The 23,373-nt window shown below is 33.7% G+C and overlaps 1 protein-coding gene across 2 annotated transcripts in view; it reads right to left on the reverse strand.

Moving 5' to 3' along the window:
• Nucleotides 1-23,373, reverse strand: part of VPS13C (vacuolar protein sorting 13 homolog C) — a 194,147-nt gene that overhangs the window by 156,528 nt on the left and 14,246 nt on the right. The window contains exons 3-9 of one of the 2 annotated variants that reach the window (XM_025389712.1): nt 21,889-21,931; nt 15,535-15,630; nt 13,713-13,814; nt 8,407-8,469; nt 3,477-3,542; nt 3,108-3,217; nt 194-253 (exon numbers count right to left, since the gene is read on the reverse strand). In XM_025389712.1, the coding sequence (XP_025245497.1) occupies nt 194-253; nt 3,108-3,217; nt 3,477-3,542; nt 8,407-8,469; nt 13,713-13,814; nt 15,535-15,630; nt 21,889-21,931 (540 nt within the window). The remainder of the gene's footprint in view (nt 1-193; nt 254-3,107; nt 3,218-3,476; nt 3,543-8,406; nt 8,470-13,712; nt 13,815-15,534; nt 15,631-21,888; nt 21,932-23,373) is intronic. The other variant, XM_025389713.1, reaches the window with a different exon arrangement.

The following is a 23,373-nucleotide window of genomic DNA, read 5'->3' on the forward strand; positions in this document are numbered from 1 at the left end:
CAATTAAAAATAATTTTAAAATGTAATAATAGCATCACTAAAAATGTTAAACTTCTAGAAAGTTGTGTAGCATGATAGTACATTTAAAAAACCATAGCTCTTTGTAGAATAGTTGATTTTAGACAATTTACCCTGTGACTTCAGAATAATACTTTACAGGTTCCACAGAAGTTTTAAATAAAGCAAACATTACCAGTAGACTGAGCTCTCCCAACGTGACACCAAATGAAAGAGGCCGCTTTGGATCAGTGACCTACCAAAGAAGAAAAGATAACAGTAAAATATGCTGATGGTGAAGGCAAATCCATGTCCTTTACAATAGGCAGCAGAGGGAAACGTGTTTACAGGTTACAACCCAATTGGATATGTGGAAAACACAGGGAAGGCAAGTAATAACATGGCTGGGATTATCCATATTTTGTAGACATAACACTTCTATGCTACCAGTAAGATCCTTTCCCAGTGGAACTCTTTTCATACTAGAAGACGACTCACTAACTATGACTAACAAGACTTTTCTCTAGACAGTTAAAAAGGAATAATCTTTTTATGTATATCATCAAAGATGTTTTCACAGATAAATTTCAAAAGGTGTTACAGATAACACTGCCGTGAAATCATTTTAATAACACTTAGGGTACACAGTGGAATACTATTCAGCCATAAAAACAGGAGAACATGTTTGTTTGGGTTTTTCTGCAGCAACATGGATGGAACTGGAGGCCATCATCTTAAGTGAAACAACCCAGAAGCAGAAACACAAACTGCATGTTCTCATTTATAAGCGGCAGCTAAATAATGAATACACATGGTCAGTTTGTGGAATCATAGACATTGGAGACTTGAGGGTGGGTGAGAAGTAGTGTAAATGGTAAGAAATTTATTAATGGGTACAATGTATATTATGGGTGATGGAGACACTAAAAGTTCAGACTTCAACACTATGCAGTATATCATGTAACAAGGCTGTACTTGCACTCCTTAAATTTACACATTAAAAAAAAAAAAGGCTTTCTTGGAAATATGAACTGTCTCTTTAAGCCTTTAATTTTCTTAACACTTCAAAATGCTTCTAGGAAAATCTCTAGATCCTTAATATTTAATTTCTTCAGTCTCTATATCCAAAATCTGTCAACATTAAGTTTTTGTTCTATTTCTGATCTTCAATATGCAAGCTGCAATCCACGGTGCTTAAACTATACCACAATGTGCACAGTGTCACTGTTTTAGACATCTTAAAGAAAAGTCTTATAGAATTGTTTGGTCATGGCAGAAACTAAGGAAACTAGGGAGAAGGGAAATGGATAGTGTTCTAAATCATCCAACTGGGACTACAGAGTTTAGTCACATACAATTTTCTAAACAGAAAAAAATCCATGTGGTATAGTTGAGAAGTACGAATAGCTTTATAAGTCATTTTAATTAACATCAGACATATGATGACTTATGGTAAAATATTTTCCTTTATTCCCACACTCATCTTTTTATACTTAGAGATACCTAGCTCAAAATAACTTGCAGCTCTTTCTGAAGAAACCCATTTGTTTTATTAAAGACAACCCTCAGTTGCTAATGTACTACCTACAAACCACAGCTATTACCCAGTGAGCATCTTTATGATAAATTATTATATTTTCTCTACACCCATTTCTTAATACATAATTGTGCAAATGAAAGAATTTCCTTCTTTTTAAAGGCTGAACAGTATTCCATTGTGTATATACACATTTTATTTATCCATTCATCCACTGATGGACAATCTTCTCTATAGTGAATAGTGCTGAAATGAACAAGGGAATGCAGACATCTCTTTGACACACTGACTTCAACTCCCTTGGCTATATACCACAGTTCCCGCTTATCCTCTGGAGGTATGTTCCAAGCCCCCTAGTGGATGTCTGCGACCACAAATAGTACCAAACCCTAAATATACTAGGTTTTTTCCTATATATACATACCTATGATAAAGTTTAATTTTACAAATTAGAAATGGGATTGCTAGATCATACAGTAATTTGATTTTTAGTTTTCTGAGGATCCACACTGTTTTCCAAAATGGCTGAAGTAATTTATATTCCCACCAACAGTGTACCCAGGTTCACTTATCTCCACATAGGATTTTAATGATAATTCTTCCCCTTTCATGATGTGTTGAGTATACTTTATTTTCTTAAGTTTGTTATTAACAAAGGCATTTATGAGTGAGGTTTTTTTAAGACATTTATTTGTTAACACAATTCATTTTAATGACTCCATAAATAAAGTCAACATAAGACAGAGGTGGTATTTTTTGAAAATCTACAAATGTGTCTTGCTGACTATCAAGTTACATAGGGAACTTATGAAGAAAAGAAAAATAAATTCTAGAAATGTCAGTATTGCTTTAATTCAATTCAAACTTAAAGCAAAAAGAATTAAACTCATTTTTAGAAGCAATGAACATTTCCAGGTTCCTAGATAAATGAAAAAAATTTAAGTTCTTACATGTTTCAAACTTTTAAACAAAGCAATGCATATTGTTCAAAATATGTGTTGTACTTTAATTAAAATTAGCCAGTTAAACAGTTCTTAATCAGCTGATGTTACACTTTCAGTTATGAGTGAAGTTTGGTTTCTTCTGTGCAACTACTGTTGTACATGTGTGTGAACAGTTGTGGGTGTTCAATCCAACTCAGTGGAATGTAAAGAGAATGAGACTACAGTCAAGTGACCAGAGTTTTAAGTCACTTTTTGGCCAATTAACATTACCATTAGTTATTTCATCACCTTTTGGAATCAACTCGTCAGCATAAAGCAAAAATTAGTTTCTTAAAGTTATAATAAGTCTTAACACGTAAAATAAAATTTAAAAAAATAACAGAGGACAATCCAAAAACCTCTTATATCAGCTTCAGAAAGGAACACATGATAATTTTATAGTATATTTACGTACATAAATGCCTAATAAAACTAGCCTAACACAAGAAGATATGGTAGTGTACTCATAAGAAAAAAATCAATCTTGGATTTAAAAATGGGTACAGATAATCCATATATAGAAAAGTCAAGAATATTATAAAATACACATTTAATTATTAACTTAAACTTAGTAAATAAAAATTACTTACATCATCTTCATACTTAATGTGAATATCTGTGATTTTTACTTGTACATTTTTTATTACTTGAGTTGCCAATTTTTCCACAAATGTATCCTTTTTGGCTTCTTTTGGCTTATCTATTAAAAAATAGAAAAATACAAGCTCAAGAGTTGAAATTCTCATATACCTCAAAATTAATAACCAAAGGACAGCTAAGGCACTACTCAATGGAAATTAGAGCCAATAGTGTCTTTATTTATATTTTCATATGCATGTCCAACTTAAAACTTGTTTTTGAATTTACAGTGTTATCTGACATTCATTTCACATTCCAAGTCAGAAATAAAGTGGCAATGTGTATAAACAACACCATGGCATAAAACTACTTTTACCTACCTTTTGAACGATCAAGACCTTTAAAAGGTTTCTTAAAATGTTTTTTGTGCTTTTTACGTTTACGTCCTTCTCAGTGGAAGCATTTTAGTGAGAAAAGGATAAAATTCAAGTTAGGAGACTACAGGACAGAAAAGAAAACAAGAGAATTCTTCCTAACAGCAAATTTTGGCACAACTCACCTTACCTTATTCTAAACTGACCTGTTACTTCAATATAAAGACAAATTTACAAACCTTCTTTAGTCTAGAATAACTTTCTATAGTAAAGAATAACCTTCTTTAATCTAGACAATAAATTGGCAGGTATAATTATACTAAAATTGGATAAAATCTCCACTCCCAATGCCTTTTATAATATTAATGACTTCACAAAGTTACACTTTAATTTCAATATTACCAAAATATTGGAAATGTAACAATGACAGAATATAAAACTTTCAGAAGGTTTTGATAAACATATGGCAGGAACATAGACACATAAATGAAATGAAAGGGTAAGTTGCCCACAGATGACTTCCTCTGGATGATACACTTCACAAGCAAAATTATTTAATGACTCAAGGATATAAAGAACATTAAGTGGGCATAACATGTACATTGGACTGTACACTGAATTTGATTAGGAATTCCTTTAAAACCTCATTCTCTTTCAACACTACCTCACTGCATTCTGGCATTTACCAATACCTGTATTACTCAACCTACAAATCTTCATACTGAAATTTCTTTTTTTTTTTTTTTTTTATTTTTTTTTGAGACGGAGTCTCGCTCTGTCGCCCAGGCTGGAGTGCAGTGGCCGGATCTCAGCTCACTGCAAGCTCCGCCTCCCGGGTTCACGCCATTCTCCCGCCTCAGCCTCCCGAGTAGCTGGGACTACAGGCGCCCGCCACCTCGCCCGGCTAGTTTTTTGTATTTCTTAATAGAGACGGGGTTTCACCATGTTAGCCAGGATGGTCTCGATCTCCTGACCTCGTGATCCGCCCGTCTCGGCCTCCCAAAGTGCTGGGATTACAGGCTTGAGCCACCGCGCACGGCCCATACTGAAATTTCTATCAGGCATCACCTGCAGCTGAACTCTTGAGGCAGTCTCTGTATTATCTACTGATTTCTAGTCTCCAGCCTCAGCTCCTACTAAAGGTCCGTCTACCCTGTTACCAGATTGATGTCTTTTAAAATACTAATCACAGCCTGTTAATCTCTTGCTCAAAATTATTTAAAGGCTCTCTGCAACCTCCCAGACATAATTAAAATGTGTTTACACAATAGAGAAAGTCCTTTTATGATGTGACCCCTACGTCCCTGTCCTATTCTATTTCCTGCTGTGCATCCTTGCACTGGATACTACATAAATAATATTTATAGTTTCCCAAACAAGCCACACTTTCTCATGCCTAATGCCTCTACACATGTAATTCTGTGAACTTGTGTTGCCCTCCCTGAAGTTCTTCACCAGGCGAACTCCTAGGCAGCTTTTAAATCTCAGGTCCAGCACTACTGCCTGTGCAAAGCCTTCTTAAACTACTCCAAGTAGCCCCAGAGCCTGTACCTTACAGAGAATTGCATTAAACAGTGATTATACCATATTTGAAGTGTTTGCTCAATTGTCTTGCCATCAGACAGGAGACTTCATTAGGCCAGAAATTATTCTATATCTGGGCACAAAGCATACAATACTTATCTGTTCAAATGAATTTTAAAAATCCAGATCCAACTAAATTAATGTTATATATATTTGAGAGAATATATGTGCAATTGAGCTTGAAATTTTTAATTTGTTCTTCCTTGATTTTTAAAAGCAAATTGTTCTGCCACTACAAAAATTAAGAAACAAATCCTGGACTACAAAAATAAAACCCTCAGTTTCAAGAAGAAAACATTTAATAAGTAATGTAACACAATCAGGATAGTGCTATACCAATAATACTTGCCACTGTGAACGTCTGACTCTGTTCTATTCATAAATCAAACATACATAAAAAGAATGAGTTCTCAAAGAAATGCCATTTGAAAAGAAACAAGTAAGAAAGCCAAACTAGCCCTGAAAACCATTCCACTTGGCTAGAACAGCTTTCAAAGACATAGACTCAGCTGCCTCGGTTTAAATTCTCTTCTTACCTGACCAATTATCTTTCTGGTTTCTAGCCCCATGTTCTGCCTTTCATCTCAATGGCAGATACACCATGTTTAAACCTCTTTAAACAGTTTAAATCTACTCTTAGTGGTATATAGCTCTTTAGAGAAAGTTTTTAATTAATCCAATAAAAAATAAATCGATGGTTCTCAATCACAAACTAAAGCAGTTCTCAAAGACTTTGGTTTCACAACCCATTTAACATTTATAACTTGAGGACTCTAAAGAACTTCTTATTTATGTGAGTTATAACTATTGACATTTACCATATTATAAATAAAAACTGAAAAGATTATGAATTCATTTAAAAATAAGCCATTACATAATAACATATAGTTATAAAAATAGCTATATTTTTAAACAAAAAGTTGTAGTGAGAAAAGTCGCACGGTTTTACATTCTTACAAATCTCTTTAACGTCTCACTTAGTAGAAGACAGTTGGATTAGCATATCTGCTTCTGCCTTCAACCTGTTGAGATACGTTGTTTTAATTGAAGTACATGATGAAAATCTGATCTCACTATAGATATACAATTGGAAAAGGGGGGAGCATTTTCATTGCCTTTTCATGAAATTATAGATATTATATCAAACTCAACAAGTGGAAGTTTCTTAAAGATAGTTGCATCGTGGAATCTGAAACCCTATGAATGAATTTTTCATACAAACTAAAATCAATTAGTCCATCTTGCACTTTAAATGGACCCTTTAGACATGTATGTTTTTCATCATCCATTGGAAATATTGCTTTATTGAATTATGCAAATCTTCCAAATGTCAAGTCATTTCATTATTTAATATCAAAACTCACATCTGTTAATATTACCACCAATGTCATCAGAAAAGTCTTAAAGTACTACTGGGAAGCTGTCGATCTCAAGGTGACAAACACAAGTTTTCCAAAATTCTATTCAAGAGTTCAAATTTTATCATTGGCAACAAATATTGCCAGCTGCTTTTCCTTGAAGTGGTTTTGTTGAAGTGTCTACCAAACAACGAAATCTGAATAATGATAGTCTGTGATTCTTCTTAGTAAAAATGGTTTTCCAGAAAAAAGCAACTAGCTCAGCTCACAACTCAAACATCTCCACAAGTACTTTTCCTTGAAACAATCAGCCTACTTCAGTATGCAGAAATGCTGCAGGTATACTTCCTCTGCTGTTGCACAAAATATTAAAGAGACATGCTCACAGGTTGAAGTTCATTAAAATTTAAAACTTCCTACTTCATCAAGGGAATTCTTAAGTAAAAACTGGCAATTTTTTTCTTTCATTTTGCTTACTGTGAGTGCATGGTAGTGAAGAACACAGTGACTACTACTACAGTCTGGTGCCACTGCCTTGAATCATGCTAAGGCAGCCAGCTATTCTTACCCACTATTGCTTTTGCACCAGCAATGTAAATGGCAACAAAAGGAAAAATCAAATAATGCTTAGTATTATTAAGAAAATCATTTTGACTTTTTGAGAACCAATGATTTAGAATACAACAAAAACAAGAAGTAACATCAAATGAGGAAATAATATACACTCAGAAACTGAAAGGAGGAAATGATCATGAAACACACGTTAAGTCCTAGCCAGCTGAATGAAGATATCATCAACATAATAAACTAAGCTCATTTCAGAAGCACCAACATTCTGGACCTCATTTTTTATCTACATTAATGTGCCTTTTTAAAAAAAACTGAATCAATGATGTTTTCTTTTATAGTGACAGCTGTTATAGTCTGCTATTTTTAACAATGCTGCCCAGACTACAGTAAGTTGGTTTGATTATAACCTACAAAAATGGACAGTGAGCCATGAGTATCTCCATGCTATCTTTTATATTAAACAAGGTAACTAGAAGACAAATTAACACAAGCACACTTACAAAAGGAGTAGGTTTATTAGAACGGAAACTGCTTTCAGGGTAATTTCACCTAATGCTGCGAAGTCTGTCATGAAAATTTCTCTTCCATTGGTCACATGAATCAACATATTAAAGTTCCCAGCTACAGAGATAATTCTAACATGATGCTTATTTTTTATAAATTTCAAGATATAGACCCAATTGCCATTTAATCAAAACAAATTTTTTAAGTGTGACTGAGTTAATATAACAGCTCTTGAAGTATGATATAAAACAAAAAGTTTAACAAATCAGATTATGTAAAATACTAAGGAGTATTATTTTAATGTATTTGGTAGTTTTCCTAGTATATAAAAGAAACATATTATAAATACTAATACAAACAGTAAGCCTTTAATTTGCCTTTTGTGAAGCTTGAAATTTCAATATGTTGTACAGGACAGTAGTCTAGAGTTACCTCCAGAGCTACAACAGAGGTGAAACAAATCAAAGCTCAGAGGAACATCTCCTGTCAAGGTTCTGAATTCAAAAGAAAAAATCCACTTTATTGCTTTTTACATTCCAAAACCACCACTATCAGAGAGGAACTGCTTAATTCAGAAACTAATGAACTCAAGAACTAAAGTCAAAAGGGTAACCCAAATCTGGAAGTTATCTGTAGATCATACTCTAAGCTTCGTAAGAACAGTGAACCATGTTTGTTTACCCTACAAACATCCAGCATCATCCAGTACAGTGATTGCCACAAGAAGACACTCAAATATTTAGTGAATGAATAAATGACTACAGGTGAGGAAAAGGAAATAATAGTAAAGGGGGAAAACACAAATTACATTTCCATATTTTCTAAAAGGATGGCATGCCATCAAATGGACTCCACCAAAAGCACAAGCATACACAAGAAAATGTTTATGTAGTTGAATATAATTAATCATGCATACCCACCAGGCTTGATGTCCTTGTAAACAAAGTTTTCCAAGCCATATATGAACTCCCCTGAATGTGTGCCTGCATCCACATGGCAGCAATAACCAAAATGCAAAGCAATTTAAAGACACCTTTAATTTCACATGTAAAATATACCTAAATTTAATTTCAAATAATTAGAAATCATGTAACGGGATAATTAAAATTTGGTGACACCAAAACTATTTCTAAGGAAATACAGTGACACCATTTTCGTTCTTTCAACACACAAACTTCTTAACAATTAAAATTATAGTAATCATTTCAAATTATGCGAGGTAGGTAAATATCAATTACAGCTAATGGTTCACTGAAATTTTTGACAAGTTTTCAAACAGTGCAAAAATCCGCTATTTTTGGTCTCTTTTTGCATGCCATTTTGCCCATTTTCAGAATAAAATATTACTGTGATACTTCACAGTAATTTTAGAGTCGGCTGAAATGACCTCATCTTATTTTAGTGTGATCTGGCCCCTTTAGATACACTGTCTGAATCCTTTATATCCATTCTCATTAATGATGGCTAGATAGCATCTTCCACTTCGTTCTCCAAATCCAGTCTATTCTAGACAACACTGCAAGTTTAACTTTCTTAAATCATAGCTCTGATCATGTCATTCCTTGGACTCTTAAAGAAAAAAAAAAGGAATACTTACTCCCCGGCTGGCTACAGATGAAAGTTCACATTGTACAGGGTTAAGAATACAAGATCTAGAGCCAGAACAGGTTCAAATTCTAGCTCTACTATTTTCTAACTGTGTGACCTAGAACAAGTTATTTAACTTTCACTTAATTCATATAAAGTATTTTGGAGAGTGACTGGTGAATAGTAAATGCTCAATAAACATCAGCTACTTTCACTGTCATTACCATTAACATCATCAGAGCATGCAAATCTCTTAAAATTGACCTAAACTTAGCTTTCCAACCCTACATCCAACTACTCTCTATCGGACTCCCAAACTGTTAGCTGACCCCACAGATGCTCTATGATTCACACCTTCACTGTCTCCTCTACCTATGCCTTCTCTCCTTTCTGCAGATCCATCCTTTAAATCCAGTTGAAATATACACCTTCACAGTGTCTACCCTGATCTCTTTGGCTGAATATGACATGTTCTTTCTGAACTCCCATAAAACTGTCTGTGTCTCCTTGATGGGACTCAACACTTTCTCTTGCTTATTATTATGCAAATTTCTTATTTGTTCAATTAAAATGTAAGGTCTTTGACAGGAAGGTCCAAGGACTCTCTAATTTTTCTGCTTGTAGACTGGCATCAGACTTTTTTCAAAAGAGCCTGGAAGCTAGAAAACATTGCCTTCAAAATTCTAATATTCAACCTAGCATTCTAACCCCAGACAAATCAAACAAGTGTAGAAGTAAAACACAAAGACATTCAGCCTTGAAAGAATTTTCGAAATTATACCCAGTGCATCCATTCTTAAAAGCTTCTAGATGTGCTCTAGGAAAACAAATGAGTATACTAAGGAAGCAAAAAAGGCAAAGGGCCCGGGAAACATGGAATTAAATATAGACGAGCAATTAAGACCAGTCCTAAGATGACAACTGTGCAGCTGGTCTAAAAAACGATCAGTTCAGAGGGGGAACTCCAGGAGACAACAGGGTGGTAGACAGTACCAATAGATGGGTTTACACGATTGGAAAACACTATCAATACTCATATAGCAGACAAATTTCATGTAGCATGTGAAACAGAATTAAAGATAAATTTACATAGAAGACTAAGCAAATAAGAAAGCAGCATTTACAAATTCAAGAAAAACAAAAGGTTGTATAAGAAAGGAAATACAGTCGTAGTACATTGATATGATTTGGATATTAGTCCCCTTCAAATTTCATGTTCAAATGTGATTCCCAGTGTTGGAGGTGGGGCCTCATGTGAAGTGACTACATCATGGGGGTGGGTCCATGCCTACTTCCACTTCACCTTCTGCCATGACTAAAAGCTTCCTGAGACCCTCACCAGGAGCAAGTGCTGCCACCATGCTTCCTATACAGCCTACAGAACTGTGAGCCAATTAAAACTCTTTTCTTCATAAATTATCCAGTCTCAGGTATTCCTTTATAGCAATGCAAAAACTGCCTAACACACATATCATCTGACCTGCGCAGTGAATAATAATCGCATTGTCACAGTAATCTAAGTAGTGACTAGTAATTGGCCAAAAATTACGATATATCCATATCATGAGAAAATGGGAAGGAGAATTAAGGGTGCAAGGAGATAGTAAGAGAAGTACACTCCTGGACTACCATAACAGGAAGTCCCAGATAATGCCCTATATTAATGAACTAGGTTAATGACACAATGTTAACATTGGTGAAAAATATTACTAACTCAAAGGAGTTGGTGTGGAGAGTAGCGAAGGATGAAACAAGGGACTGCCATTTTTTATCATGTCCTTTTGCCAAAAGTATTGATTTTCAAGTGTGTGTATGTATTACTTTGATAAAATCCAACACCTTAAGTACAGAATCTAGCATTTGCGAATCTTTTGGCCTTACTGGGAATTTAATCTTTCTCTTTATGATAGCCTTCCAGAAAAATAAACTCACTCCAATGAAATAAAAGGATAAAAATACCAGAGTTTATTTTTACATTTAAGCAAATTTTCTAGAAATGACCTCACAGTTTTATTTCAATTTTATTTTATTCCTATATGATAGTGGGAAACAGTATATTTTTACCAAATAAAACAAGCTAAATCAAAATCCTTTTTATGAGCAGATTAGCCAGATAATTTTGTTTTCATTTTTATCATCTGCTGCTTAGAGTGGAATCATCTCCTCTCCTTCCCTCTCTGAGTCCCTATACATGTGCAATGGTGCTTTTGTGCTTTTAATATTAACAAACAAGTAGAAAAATAAAGTATAATTAATAACTATTAATAATGGTAAAATAAAGGTCAGGGTTGTCCTCTATCATTCACGTGAATAATATTATTTGAAGATGTGACCCATATCCATAGAAATGAGAAAATAATACTGCAACATTATTAAATGTGTTTCTTAACAGTTAAGAAAGAAAATTTAAATATACTTCCCAATTCCTGAATTCATCTTTTAGTCTCAAAACTTTTTTTGACAAATATAAAATGTTAAAACTGAGTGTTAAAACAGTTTTACTTTTTGAATTTTAATTCTATATGAAAAAAACTTAAATTTTATCATCCAAGAAGCTACAATGTCATTACTATATACAGCATACGCCTAACAGTTCTATTTATACAAAATTAATATTACAGATGTACATCCTTTATATCAAATCATTCATAATAGCCTTTGTCAGACCCAAATGTCTGTTTTCTCAGCACTGAAGACCCAGGAGTCAAAATTTCCTAAGTCTGAGTACAAAATGTGTGCATAATAATCACATTACCAATTAAACTGTCAACCATGAAAACAAACAAGACTACATACCACGCCTTTTCTTACTGGTGACTGAAAACACTAAAATACTCTTTAGACAAATACAAGCTATGCTCCATCTTTTAAAAAGGAGGAATTTAAGATTTGTTTCTAAATAATATATGTAACATTATGTAATTGTAAATGATAAATGCGTAATTATATGTTATATCAATATCTAAATATACATCAATATATACCTAATGATGAATATACATATGTTAATATCCTAATCTGAATAGTTTCAAGAAAAAAATGAAATTCTAGTGCTCTAGTCTTCATTTTTATAGGACTGCTTTTACATATATTAGCCAAAACTGAATATAAAGAAAAAAATCACACTTAATTGTCATGAAACAAAACCATTCTCAGCTTGCTTTTTTGCCATGCAAAAGTAATACAAATAAAGAAAACTGTTTTCCTGAAAATATAGATACTTAAGCTTCAGCAGAAAGACAAAATAAGCTTATGTGTGAAAAATAAGGGAAAAAAATGTTGAGGCTTTTAGAAAATTTCTTCCATTATGGTAACCTCTGTACATTTAAATAGTAACTTTTAATAAGAGAATCAATATTTCTGCTTAAGAAAAAAATACTTGGAGCAAGAATTTTTTTTTTTTTTTTTTTTTGAGACGGAGTCTCGCTCTGTCGCCCAGGCTGGAGTGCTGTGGCCGGGTCTCAGCTCACTGCAAGCTCCGCCTTCCGGGTTCCCGCCATTCTCCTGCCTCAGCCTCCCGAGTAGCTGGGACTACAGGCGCCCGCCACCTCGCCCAGCTAGTTTTTTGTATTTTTTTAGTAGAGACGGGGTTTCACCGTGTTAGCCAGGATGGTCTCGATCTCCTGACCTCGTGATCCGCCCGTCTCGGCCTCCCAAAGTGCTGGGATTACAGGCTTGAGCCACCGCGCCTGGCCTGGAGCAAGAATTTAAAACTTTGATTAAAAACTTTAAGGAACAAGCTACTTTTAAAAAAGATTTCTAATTGATTCAATTAAATGACAACAGCTTAAGCTAGGAAAAGAAATCTTATATCTAAATATAATTAACATCATTTCTAACTCAATATTTGCTTTATCTTTCGAGAGAGACCATCTTCATCATAAAAATATATACACATGCCACCAAACAACACAAAAATTATATAAAATGCTAATAACTCATATACCCTAATCAGCAATTGCTAATTGACTTAAAAGAGATAAACATTAGAAGTCTGGAAAAGTCCTTCAATTCATCACCCTATAGACTACTCTTTTTCATCATATCCTTGTTCTTGCTCTATAAACCAAATCAAAGTCATCAGATTTATTTTTAGATAAAAACAAAAATGTAAACGTAAGACAAGATGTTAAAATGTTAAAACCTGAAGAATCAAGTTTTGCTTTGTTTTTTTTTGTTTTTTTAATATCCTGTACAATGCGAAGGGAGACAGCTAGGACTAGAATTACAGCAGCATTTCCTCTAAACATAATTTCACTATAGCATTATGCTTAACCTCATTATCCAGCAAGAACACAGGTAAGCATGCACACAAAGAAACTGTTAACATTTGCCCAAAATAAACAGACGTGCAAATACAGAAAATTTGGAAAGTCTCCTAAAGTAGCACAATAAAAATGACTAATGAAGAAAGGTGGAAAAATCAAATTAGCAACATGATAAAACACTTACAGAAAAAAAGGCAATTACTTTTTCCTAAAAGTGAGTCATGAAAATATAACCAATATTTTGAGATTTAAAAAAATGTATTTCTTTAGAACTTCAACTTACGAAGGCTTATGAAAGCATCTTCTTTAAAGGATATTAAATATATCTAAAATACAGGTATGTCTAAGTTTATCTCAAACAAACTTTTTACCTTTTTCTGCTGCTTTCTGAAGGGCTTCTTCAATTCGGGATAGCTCTTTCTGTTTAACATCCTGCAAGGATTTTTCTTCTTTTTCAGCATCATACTTAATACCTACAAATATAGTCAATTCACACAAAAATAAATGGAATTCATAAATAAACAAACGGAAAAAGTTCAGCCGCATTATGATTGTGTAAGTGTGTAATCTTGCTGCAATACAAAAATACTTTCACATTTTTAGTTTTATGAAATGTTTAAACATAAGTTATTCCTATTCACTTACAAAAAACTTAAATACAAAAAGGAGGAGGGAGGAAAAGAAATTACAGGTAGAAAGGCAGGTAGGAAAAAGGGAGAGAGGAGAAGGGTGAGAACAAAGATAAGAAGTAGAAACAGAAGTAAGACAGAAAGTACACCAGAATATTGCTCTGTCAATGGTAAATTTTGAGTAACTACAAAATAATTTAATATCCAATACTACCTGGGATCAATATAGATTGATTTTTTAAACTTTCAGAAAGTAATTCAGAATATGCATCAACAATCATAAAATATATAAGCCCTTTTTATCTAGTAACGTCATTTCTGATTATGCAATCTAAGGAAATAACACAAAAGAATAAAAAAGATCTATAATGACGTATTTATAGTATTGACTACAATGACATATTTATACTACTGACTATAGTACTGACTAGTATTTTTAGTATTAACTATAAAGCAAAAAATAGTAGGTAGCCCACAACAGAATACCATAAAGCCTTTCAAAACTGTCACTGTCACTGTGAAAACTGTGAAACATATCAAAAATGTATATAATAAAAGGCCAAGTCAATGTTGTATATATAATGTGGTAACAGCTACTGAAAATCAGGTATGCATAAGCTAAAGACTGAAGAGCAAAATAAAATTTTATTTGTACAATGGTTGAGCAATTGTACATTCTCAATTTTTCCCTAAAACATCCAAACTTTTCTTAACATTATATTGTTACTATACATGAAAAAAGTAAAGATATTAAACATCACTACTTTAAAACATTAAAAATTAAAATACTATCATTTCTAAGGAAAAATTACCAATTTTACACATTTTTGAGAGAACATTCACTCAAAATCAGAAGCAACAAAATAGGAAAAAAATAAATTTTTGAATCTTGAAATCTGGAGATTAACACATCAGGATATTTTTAAAGATTTATTTAGGCCGGGCGCGGTGGCTCACGCCTGTAACCCCAGCACTTTGGGAGGCCAAGACGTGCAGATCACGAGGTCAGGAGATCAAGACCATCCTGGTTAACACGGTGAAACCCCGTCTCTACTAAAAATACAAAAAAAAAAATTAGCCGGGCGTAGGGGTGGGCGCCTGTAGTCCCAGCTACACGGGAGGCTGAGGCAGGAGAATGGTGTGAACCCGGGGGACGGAGCTTGCAGTGAGCTGAGATACGGCCACTGCACTCCAGCCTGGGCGACACAGCGAGACTCTGTCTCAAAAAAAAAAAAAAAAGATTTATTTTACTTCATTTATTATCAGTAAATCTGCCTAATGCAGCTCAACAGGAAGCCTTAGTTGCAAAACAAGTACTCATAGAAAATAGAATAAATTGCAAAAATGAATTAAATTTTCAACAACAAAAATACTTTATACACAAATGTGGTAAGACATATGTGCATATATATATAAAATGTATGCATATATGTGCATCTATGTATGATTCATTTATTTAAATTACCTTCTACCTTAATAAATACATGTATTAAAATACTTAACTCAGGTAACAATTTAACTTCAATGTGATGTTACTGAATGGTTATAACCTAAAATAACGTACTTGCTCCAGGGACAACAAGCAGGTATAATCCTTCTAGAGTCGCAACAACTGCTTCTCCATAAAGGTTTTTCCAAGGAATCTTCAAAGTTAATTTATCTAAAGAAACATAATTTCAACCTTAAATTTTTACTTGACTGCTCAAGAAGACATAAATTTCTCACTTTCCATTAAGAGAAAAAGCATAAAAAACTCTTCATGCATATAGTATGTATATCACTCAGAAAAAATGAAAAAACTCCAACACTAAAGTTTACAAAGGTCTTTTCCACATAATATTACTATTAAGTGAATATTCACATTGTAATCTCTATTTTTCAATATAAAATATTTTGATAACCATTATCCATTTAATATTCAAAAACTATAAAATGAATAAGTCAGCTATTATTTCAATCCTGAAAAAAAGCAAAGTCAGCCCTAGATAAGTTAAATTAATTGCTTAAGTCTATCTAGTGAGTTAAGCAGTGATGAGATTATTAGTAAGGATGCTGAACCAGATTTGGTGCACGACAACAGCTGATAGTCTTAATATTGCACATGCTCTTCTATCCACATCAACAAATAAATCTTTACAGATCAACAGTAAAATAATATCTGTACAAGCTACCAGGAATTGAAGCAGTAACACAGAGAAGAGATGCAAAGGAACTTTGTGCAAAGGGAATTTTGACAGCATATCAAATTGTCACAACAGGAAGAGGCTAGCTCTAAAGGCAAGGCATACTGTACTATGAATAGTGTTAGGAGTCACAGGCAACTCAGACCAGTTATATTCCAAATATCTTACTTATAAATCACTTAGAAGACAGAACTCCAAGTTCTCTCTTGGAAACAATGGTATTCATGTCAGGTCCTCCTGAGATGAGCCCACAAAAACTTTTACTCAGGACACAGATGAACTATGGCCCTAATCCATTACTGTCCCAAGTTTGGGGTTTTATGGGGGAAAAGCCGGTTCAGGGCAGACAAGAGAAGACCAAAGGGGCATGCTCTCAGCTAAATTTTGAAACAAGCAAAACCTATCAAATCTTTCCATGTTTCTTTCCCTAATCTCTAGTATTCCCTCTTTCCAGGTCTCCAGGCAGCAAAATGTCCCCAATCTGCCTTGCTATAGCAATTCTATCCAAACCTTTCCTACACATAAGTTTTACATGTTCCAAAATAAAATACCTTCCTTCATCATAATTTTTAAAATTATATTTAAAATCTATAGGTCTCTCAGAGATACTAATCAAGATTTTCAGAAGAAAAGAATTTGATTCAACTAAGTCATGCTTGTATGTGAGTAATTAAGTTGCTTACACCACCAGAATCACTGGTGGTTTTTCATTTAAAATCATTTTTAAATGAAAATGCTCAAAGTTCAAAGAACTGAAAAACAGTATAACAAACTAAAGAGAAAATAAAATAATGCAATGTAAGACAGAATATTTGAGGTCACCTAGATGGATATGTAGGAAAGCCAGTTTTACCAGGTATCTATTCCCAAGGTTAAAATATCAAATGATTTCTCCATTTAGATTTTCAATTCTCTTCAGCTTGTAAACCTGCTGAGTTTCTTAAATGGCTTACATGTCAAGGGAAGTCTACAACGTTCTGGGTCATTTCTAAGTCCAATGATTTTATATTTACAATGGGTACTGTTACATTTGTAATTATCTCAAAATCTCCTAACAAAATTTATTTGATTGCCTTCTTGGTGAGCATAAGATTGAAAAAGTGGGAAATGTCCCTTTAACTAGCACACCAGAAAGGGATTGTCTGTTCCCTAAACCTTTTCTTCTCTACATTTATACTCATTATCCCCCCATCCCTCATAAACTTCCTAGAATTGTGTTTTTTATATATTACCCCCTCCTATTATAGATCAGGAAATTTTTTAAATTTTTTAAATTTTTAAGAAAAAGGGTAACTCAAGGGCACCCACAAATATGTCTAGCTCTTAGAAAAACAAATCACACTTGAGCTTAATTAAGCCACACTGACCCTACAGGTTAGATACAATATTTTAACCTAAGGAGAAATTTAACAACTAATATAAATGCTCTGTAAACCAAAAAAAAGGTAGTTATAAAGACAATATACTTTGCATACTTATTTGTAAAGGGTCTCTCATTAACTCACTGGGTAGCACTGAAGGAAGTCATTAAGTCTTTGTGTACTTTAAAAGCAAAAAGAACAAATTCTGAACCATTAGAAACCTCCTCCAAAATATAAATCTAGTTGTAAGAATATAATAAGTAATGCAAAATTTCTGTAGTCAGCTATAATTCATCCAAGACACTGGAAATACACTTTTCATCTATGTTCTAATTTTAGATGTCTATAACTTCCTTGAAGACAAAGATATCACCTTCATCCTTGCATCTCTCACAGCACTTGCATAGTCTTGTACATAAATATTTCAAAAGTAAAATAACAAATGAATGGCTACAACTTCTATATTCTAGGATTTCAGTTAAGCATATAGGGCCACAATACTTCTAGAGCACTGCTACACATCACCACCACATTCAGAGCTATTTAACAAACAAAAAAGATGCCACATGCCTAAACTTGCTTTTCATCTAAGAAAATTTATCCTGTTTCAAGAGACAAAAACATAAAAATATTCTTATATATTAAAAGGAAACATATATGTCATATAAAATGACCCAAACAGAATTATCCAAATAATTGCTAAGAGATGCTAGAGTAGTGAAAGACAAAGCCTTCCTATAATACAGAATATTGAATAAAGAATAAAAGTGATATGGTGTAATAGCAGGGTGATGAAGTTGGAAGAAAGGATGTAGCATAAGTAAAATTATAAGAGTAAGTCATTTTGGGTTGTAATTTATATATTTTTTAAAGTAAATCCTAAACATAAAACCTGAAACTATAAAATTCCTAGAGGAAAAACTCATCCGGACATCAGCCTAGGCAAAGAATTTATGACAAAGACCCTAAAAGCAAATGCAAGAAAAACAAAATTAAACAAACGGGACTTAACTAAGAAGCTTCTAGGCCAAGCGTAGTGACTCACACCTGTAATCCCAGCATTTTAGGAGGCCAAGGCAGGTAGATCACTTGAGCCAAGGAGTTCAAGAATGGCATGGGCAACATGATGAAACCCTATCTCTACAAAAAACACAAATACGAGCCAAGCATGGTGACACACCTGTCGTTTCAGCAACTTGGGAGGCAGAGGTGAGAGCATCCCTTGTGCCCAGGAAGTTGAGGCTGCAGTAAGCCATGACTGTGCCACTACATTCCAGGCTGGGCAACAGAGCAAGACTTTGTCTCTAAATTAATTAATTAATTTTTAAAAAGTAAAAATAAAAATCATCTGCACAGCAAAAGAAATAATCAACAGAGTAAACAGACAACCTATAGAAGGGTAGAAAATATTTGCAAATTATGCCTCCAACAAAGGACAAATATCCAGAATCTACAAGCAACTCAAACAACTGAACAAGAAGAAAACAACCCCATTAAAAACAGCAAAGTACATAAACAAACATTTCTCAAGAAATACAAGCAGCCAACAAACACATGAAAAAATGTTCAACATAACAAATTATCAGAGAAATACAAATTTAAACCACACTGAGATACTATCTTACACCAGCTAGAAAGGTTATTATTAAAAAACCAAAAAATAACAGATATTGGCATGGATACAGAGGAAAGGGACCAGTTGTGTACTGTTGGTGAAAATGTAGACTGGTTTAACCTCTATAGAAAACAGTATGGAGATATCTCAAGGAACTAAAAATAGAAACAGCAATCCCACTACTGAGTACCCAAAAGAAAATAAATCATTATATAAAGAGACACCTGCACTCATATGTTTAAACAGCACTATCCACAATAGCAAAGTCACGCAACCAACCTAAGTGTCCATTAACAGTTGACTGGATAAAGAAAATGTGATACATATATATCATGGAATAGTATGCAGCCATAAAAAAAAGAATGGAATCATGTTCCCTATAGCAAGATGGATGAAGCTGGAGGCCATTATCTTAAGTAAATCAACTCAAAGGTGGAAAATCTAATATTGTATGTTCTCACTTGTAAGTGGGAGCTAAACAATGGGTACACATAGACATAAAGATGCATAGTGGCCTTTGCAGTATACTGAGCTCCACAGAGACATTGCCAGGGCAAGCAAGAGACAGGAATTAATAACCAGAACACATAAGGAACACAAACAACTCTATAGGAAAAAATCTAATAATCTGATTTAAAAATGGGCAAAAGATCTGAATAGACATTTCTCAAAAGAAGACATACAAATGGCAAACAGGTATATGAAAAGGTGCTCAACATCACATCATCAGAGAAATGTAAATCAAAACTATAATGAGATACCATCTCAACTCAGTAAAAATGGCTTTTATCCAAAAGATAGACAATAACAAATGCTAGCAAGGATGAAGAGAAAAGGAAGACCTTGTACACTGTTGGTGGCAATGTAAATTATTACGGCCACTATGAAGAACAATTTGGGGGTTCCTCAAAAAACTAAAAATAGAACTACCAGCCAGGCTCAGAGGCTCACGCCTGTAATCCCAGCACTTTGGGAGGCTGAGCCAGGCAGATCACAAAGTGAGGAGATCGAGACCATCCAAACACAGTGAAACCCCATCTCTACTAAAAATACAAAAAAGTAGCCGGGCATGGTGGCAGGTGCTTGTAGTGCCATCTACTTAGGAGGCTGAGGCAGGAGAATGGTGTGAACCCGGGAGGCGGAGCTTGCAGTGAGCCGAGATCGTGCCACTGCACTCCAGCCTGAGCAACAGAGTGAGACTCCATCTAAAAAAAAAACAAAAACAAACAAACAAACAAACAAAAAAAAAACAGAACTACCATATGATCCACCAATCCCACTGCTAGGTATATATCCAAAAGAAAGGAAATCAGTATATTGAAGATATACCTGTACTCTCATGTTTAATGCAGCACTATTCACAATAGCTAAGATTTGGAAGCAACCTAAGTGTCCATCAATAGATGAATGGTTAAAGAAATGTGGTACATATACACAGTGGAGTACTATTCAGCCATAAAAAGGAATGAGATCCTGCCATTTGCAACAACATGGATGGAACTGGAGGTCATTATGTTAAGTGAAATAAGCCAGGCACAAACAGACAAACTTCACATGTTCTCACTTATTTGTGGGAACTAAAAATTAAAACAATTGAACTCATGGAGACAGAGAGTAGAACAATGGTTACCAGAGGCTGGGAAGGGTAACAGGGGAGGATGGTTAATGAATATAAAAATATAGTTAGACGAAATGAATAAGACCTAGTATTTGATGGCACAATAGGGTGACTACAGTCAACAATAATTGATTGTACATTTAAAAATAACTAAAAGAGTATTAATTAGATTATTTGTAACACAAAGAAAGGATAAATACTTTGAGGTGGTAGAAACCTCATTTACCCTGATGTGATTATTACACACTGCATGCCTGTATCAAAATATCTCATGTACCCCATAAATATATATACCTACTATGTATCCACAAAAATTAAAAACAAAAAAATTTAATGGAAATAATAGACACTGGGGACTCCAAAAAGGGGTAGAGATTGAAGGAGGGGGGTGAGGGTTGAAAGATTACCTGTTGGATACAAAGTTCAATATCTGAGTGACAGATGCACTAGAAAGCCAATCCCTACTGTCACTCAATATATCCATGTAACAAACATACACACCAACAACCTAAATCCAAAATTTTAAAAAATATAAATTAAATAAATAAATAAAAATAAAAACCAGATAGCATGGACTAGATGGGAAGACTTTGTAGATTAAATTTCCTATTGAAAAATGTATTCAACAAAGATATATATTTACTTAGAGATGGTCTTAGTGTAGGAGTTTAACTGCAAAGAGAGAGACTTTGTACTTACCAAAACATATCCTCCATACCACATTGCTGCATAATATATCAAGTGAAAATGGTTGAACAAAACATGAAGGAAATAAGCTACATTTACAGTTTATCTACTAGAGTTTGCAAATTATACTACTTTCACATTTAAAGAAAAAGCACATAAAACTTGGAAATCTAATTTGAAAATGAAGGTATGTTTTGTGTGGTGGAACCAAAGCCTGAAGAATGCAATTGCAGTTCAAATACACTTCTATTTTCTACCTCGTCATAAAAAAATAGAAGTATGTACGTTTTATATGTAATATACATTAGGCTCAGAACTCGACAAGCTCTAATTAACATACGCAAAAAAAAAAAACTCTCATACTTTTAGTCAAATTTTTTTATGTTAAATAACACAAGCAAAATAGAAAACGGAAAGGACTAAGAACAATTCAAATGAAGACTAAAGTACTTACCAATTTGGCCAGCCTTGACTTTAAAAGGAACATCCAATTCACTCTTCAGAAGAAAGAGAAAATGTAAAGGACATCTTAAATTATTAAGCCAACCCAAAAATAACTTTTGTGTGATCATTTAAATACACATCTCTAAAGAAAAAAAAAACCAAATTTTCCATATTTGAATAATTCATAAAGGACATGTTTTATAGCCCAAAAAAACGTTTTATAGGCCTGGTGTGGTGGATCACACCTGTAATCCCAGCACTTTGGGAAGCTGAGGAGGGTGGATCACCTGAGGTCAGGAGTTCGAGACCAGCCTGGCCAACATGGGAAAACCCCATCTCTAGCCTGGTGTGGGGTGGCAGGTGCCTGTAATCCCAGCTAATCAGGAGGCTGAAGCAGGAGAATCGCTTGAACCCAGGAGGCGGAGGTTGCAGTGAGCTGGGATCGCGCCATTGTACTCCAGCCTGGGTGACAAGACGAAACTCTGCCTCAAAAAAAAATTTATAACTTAAGCTTTGACTTTAAAGAAAGAATTCACAAGAGAAAGAAAATGATAAATAGGAAAAATAGAAAAAGTTTGTAAATAACCAGGTAAACTGGTTACTTGTTTTAAGTAAACCAAATCAAATGGAAATTAAAATCAAATCAAATGAATTTAAACACATGGACAATGTTTATCTGAAATACTAGAACAGAAAAAAGAAGAGTCTTTTTGCATAAATTAGTTGAAAACAATACTGAACAACAGTTCTCTCTCAAATATTTAGTAAATGAATAAATTTAAAAAATCTTAGAAAAGCTAGATTCCCAATGTATTATTTACCAAATTAGCATTTCATTTAGATAAGTTACAGACAGGTACCAACAAATAATAATAAACTTTCACCTACCTATATTCCAAACAACTAGAAAGTTCAAATAACCTTTTTTGTTCAAAGAATACTAAACAATAACTGATATCCATAATGATCATATGAGTCTTTAGAATTATTAAAAATTAAACCAGTCAGTACAGCCTTTCTGTTAGCTGTAACTTAATATATACTAACACTATAAAAATCTGACCACCAAAATATAGGTAATAATTAACTGAAATAATCAATTTACCTGATCATCTGATTACGTCTGAACTCTGTGTAAACAGGAATTGAACAGAATACTATTATAACAGCTTTAGATAAAAAGTCTTTTTCAGACCAAAAAAAAAAAAAAAAATTCTTTGCTGCTAATAAGAGCAGCTCTGTCCTCCGGGAGGACAGGAAAGATAAATTCAAGGGACTTCACATTATACAGGATACAAACGGCAAACTACAAAAAGGTGGTCTCATGCTCATTTTAATCCTCCTGAAATAATTTTCACACAAAATAAATGTAAAGAACCCATATCAAATTAAAAACTCATCAATTTGGTTTAACTGGGGAAAGAAGCTACTTTGAATTAAAAATATAAATTACAAAAGAGTTTATTATATTTAATTACAACCAAAACTTGAATTA

The sequence above is a fragment of the Theropithecus gelada genome, chromosome 7a, assembly GCF_003255815.1.
Source record: "Theropithecus gelada isolate Dixy chromosome 7a, Tgel_1.0, whole genome shotgun sequence".
Taxonomy (NCBI): Eukaryota; Metazoa; Chordata; class Mammalia; order Primates; family Cercopithecidae; genus Theropithecus; species Theropithecus gelada.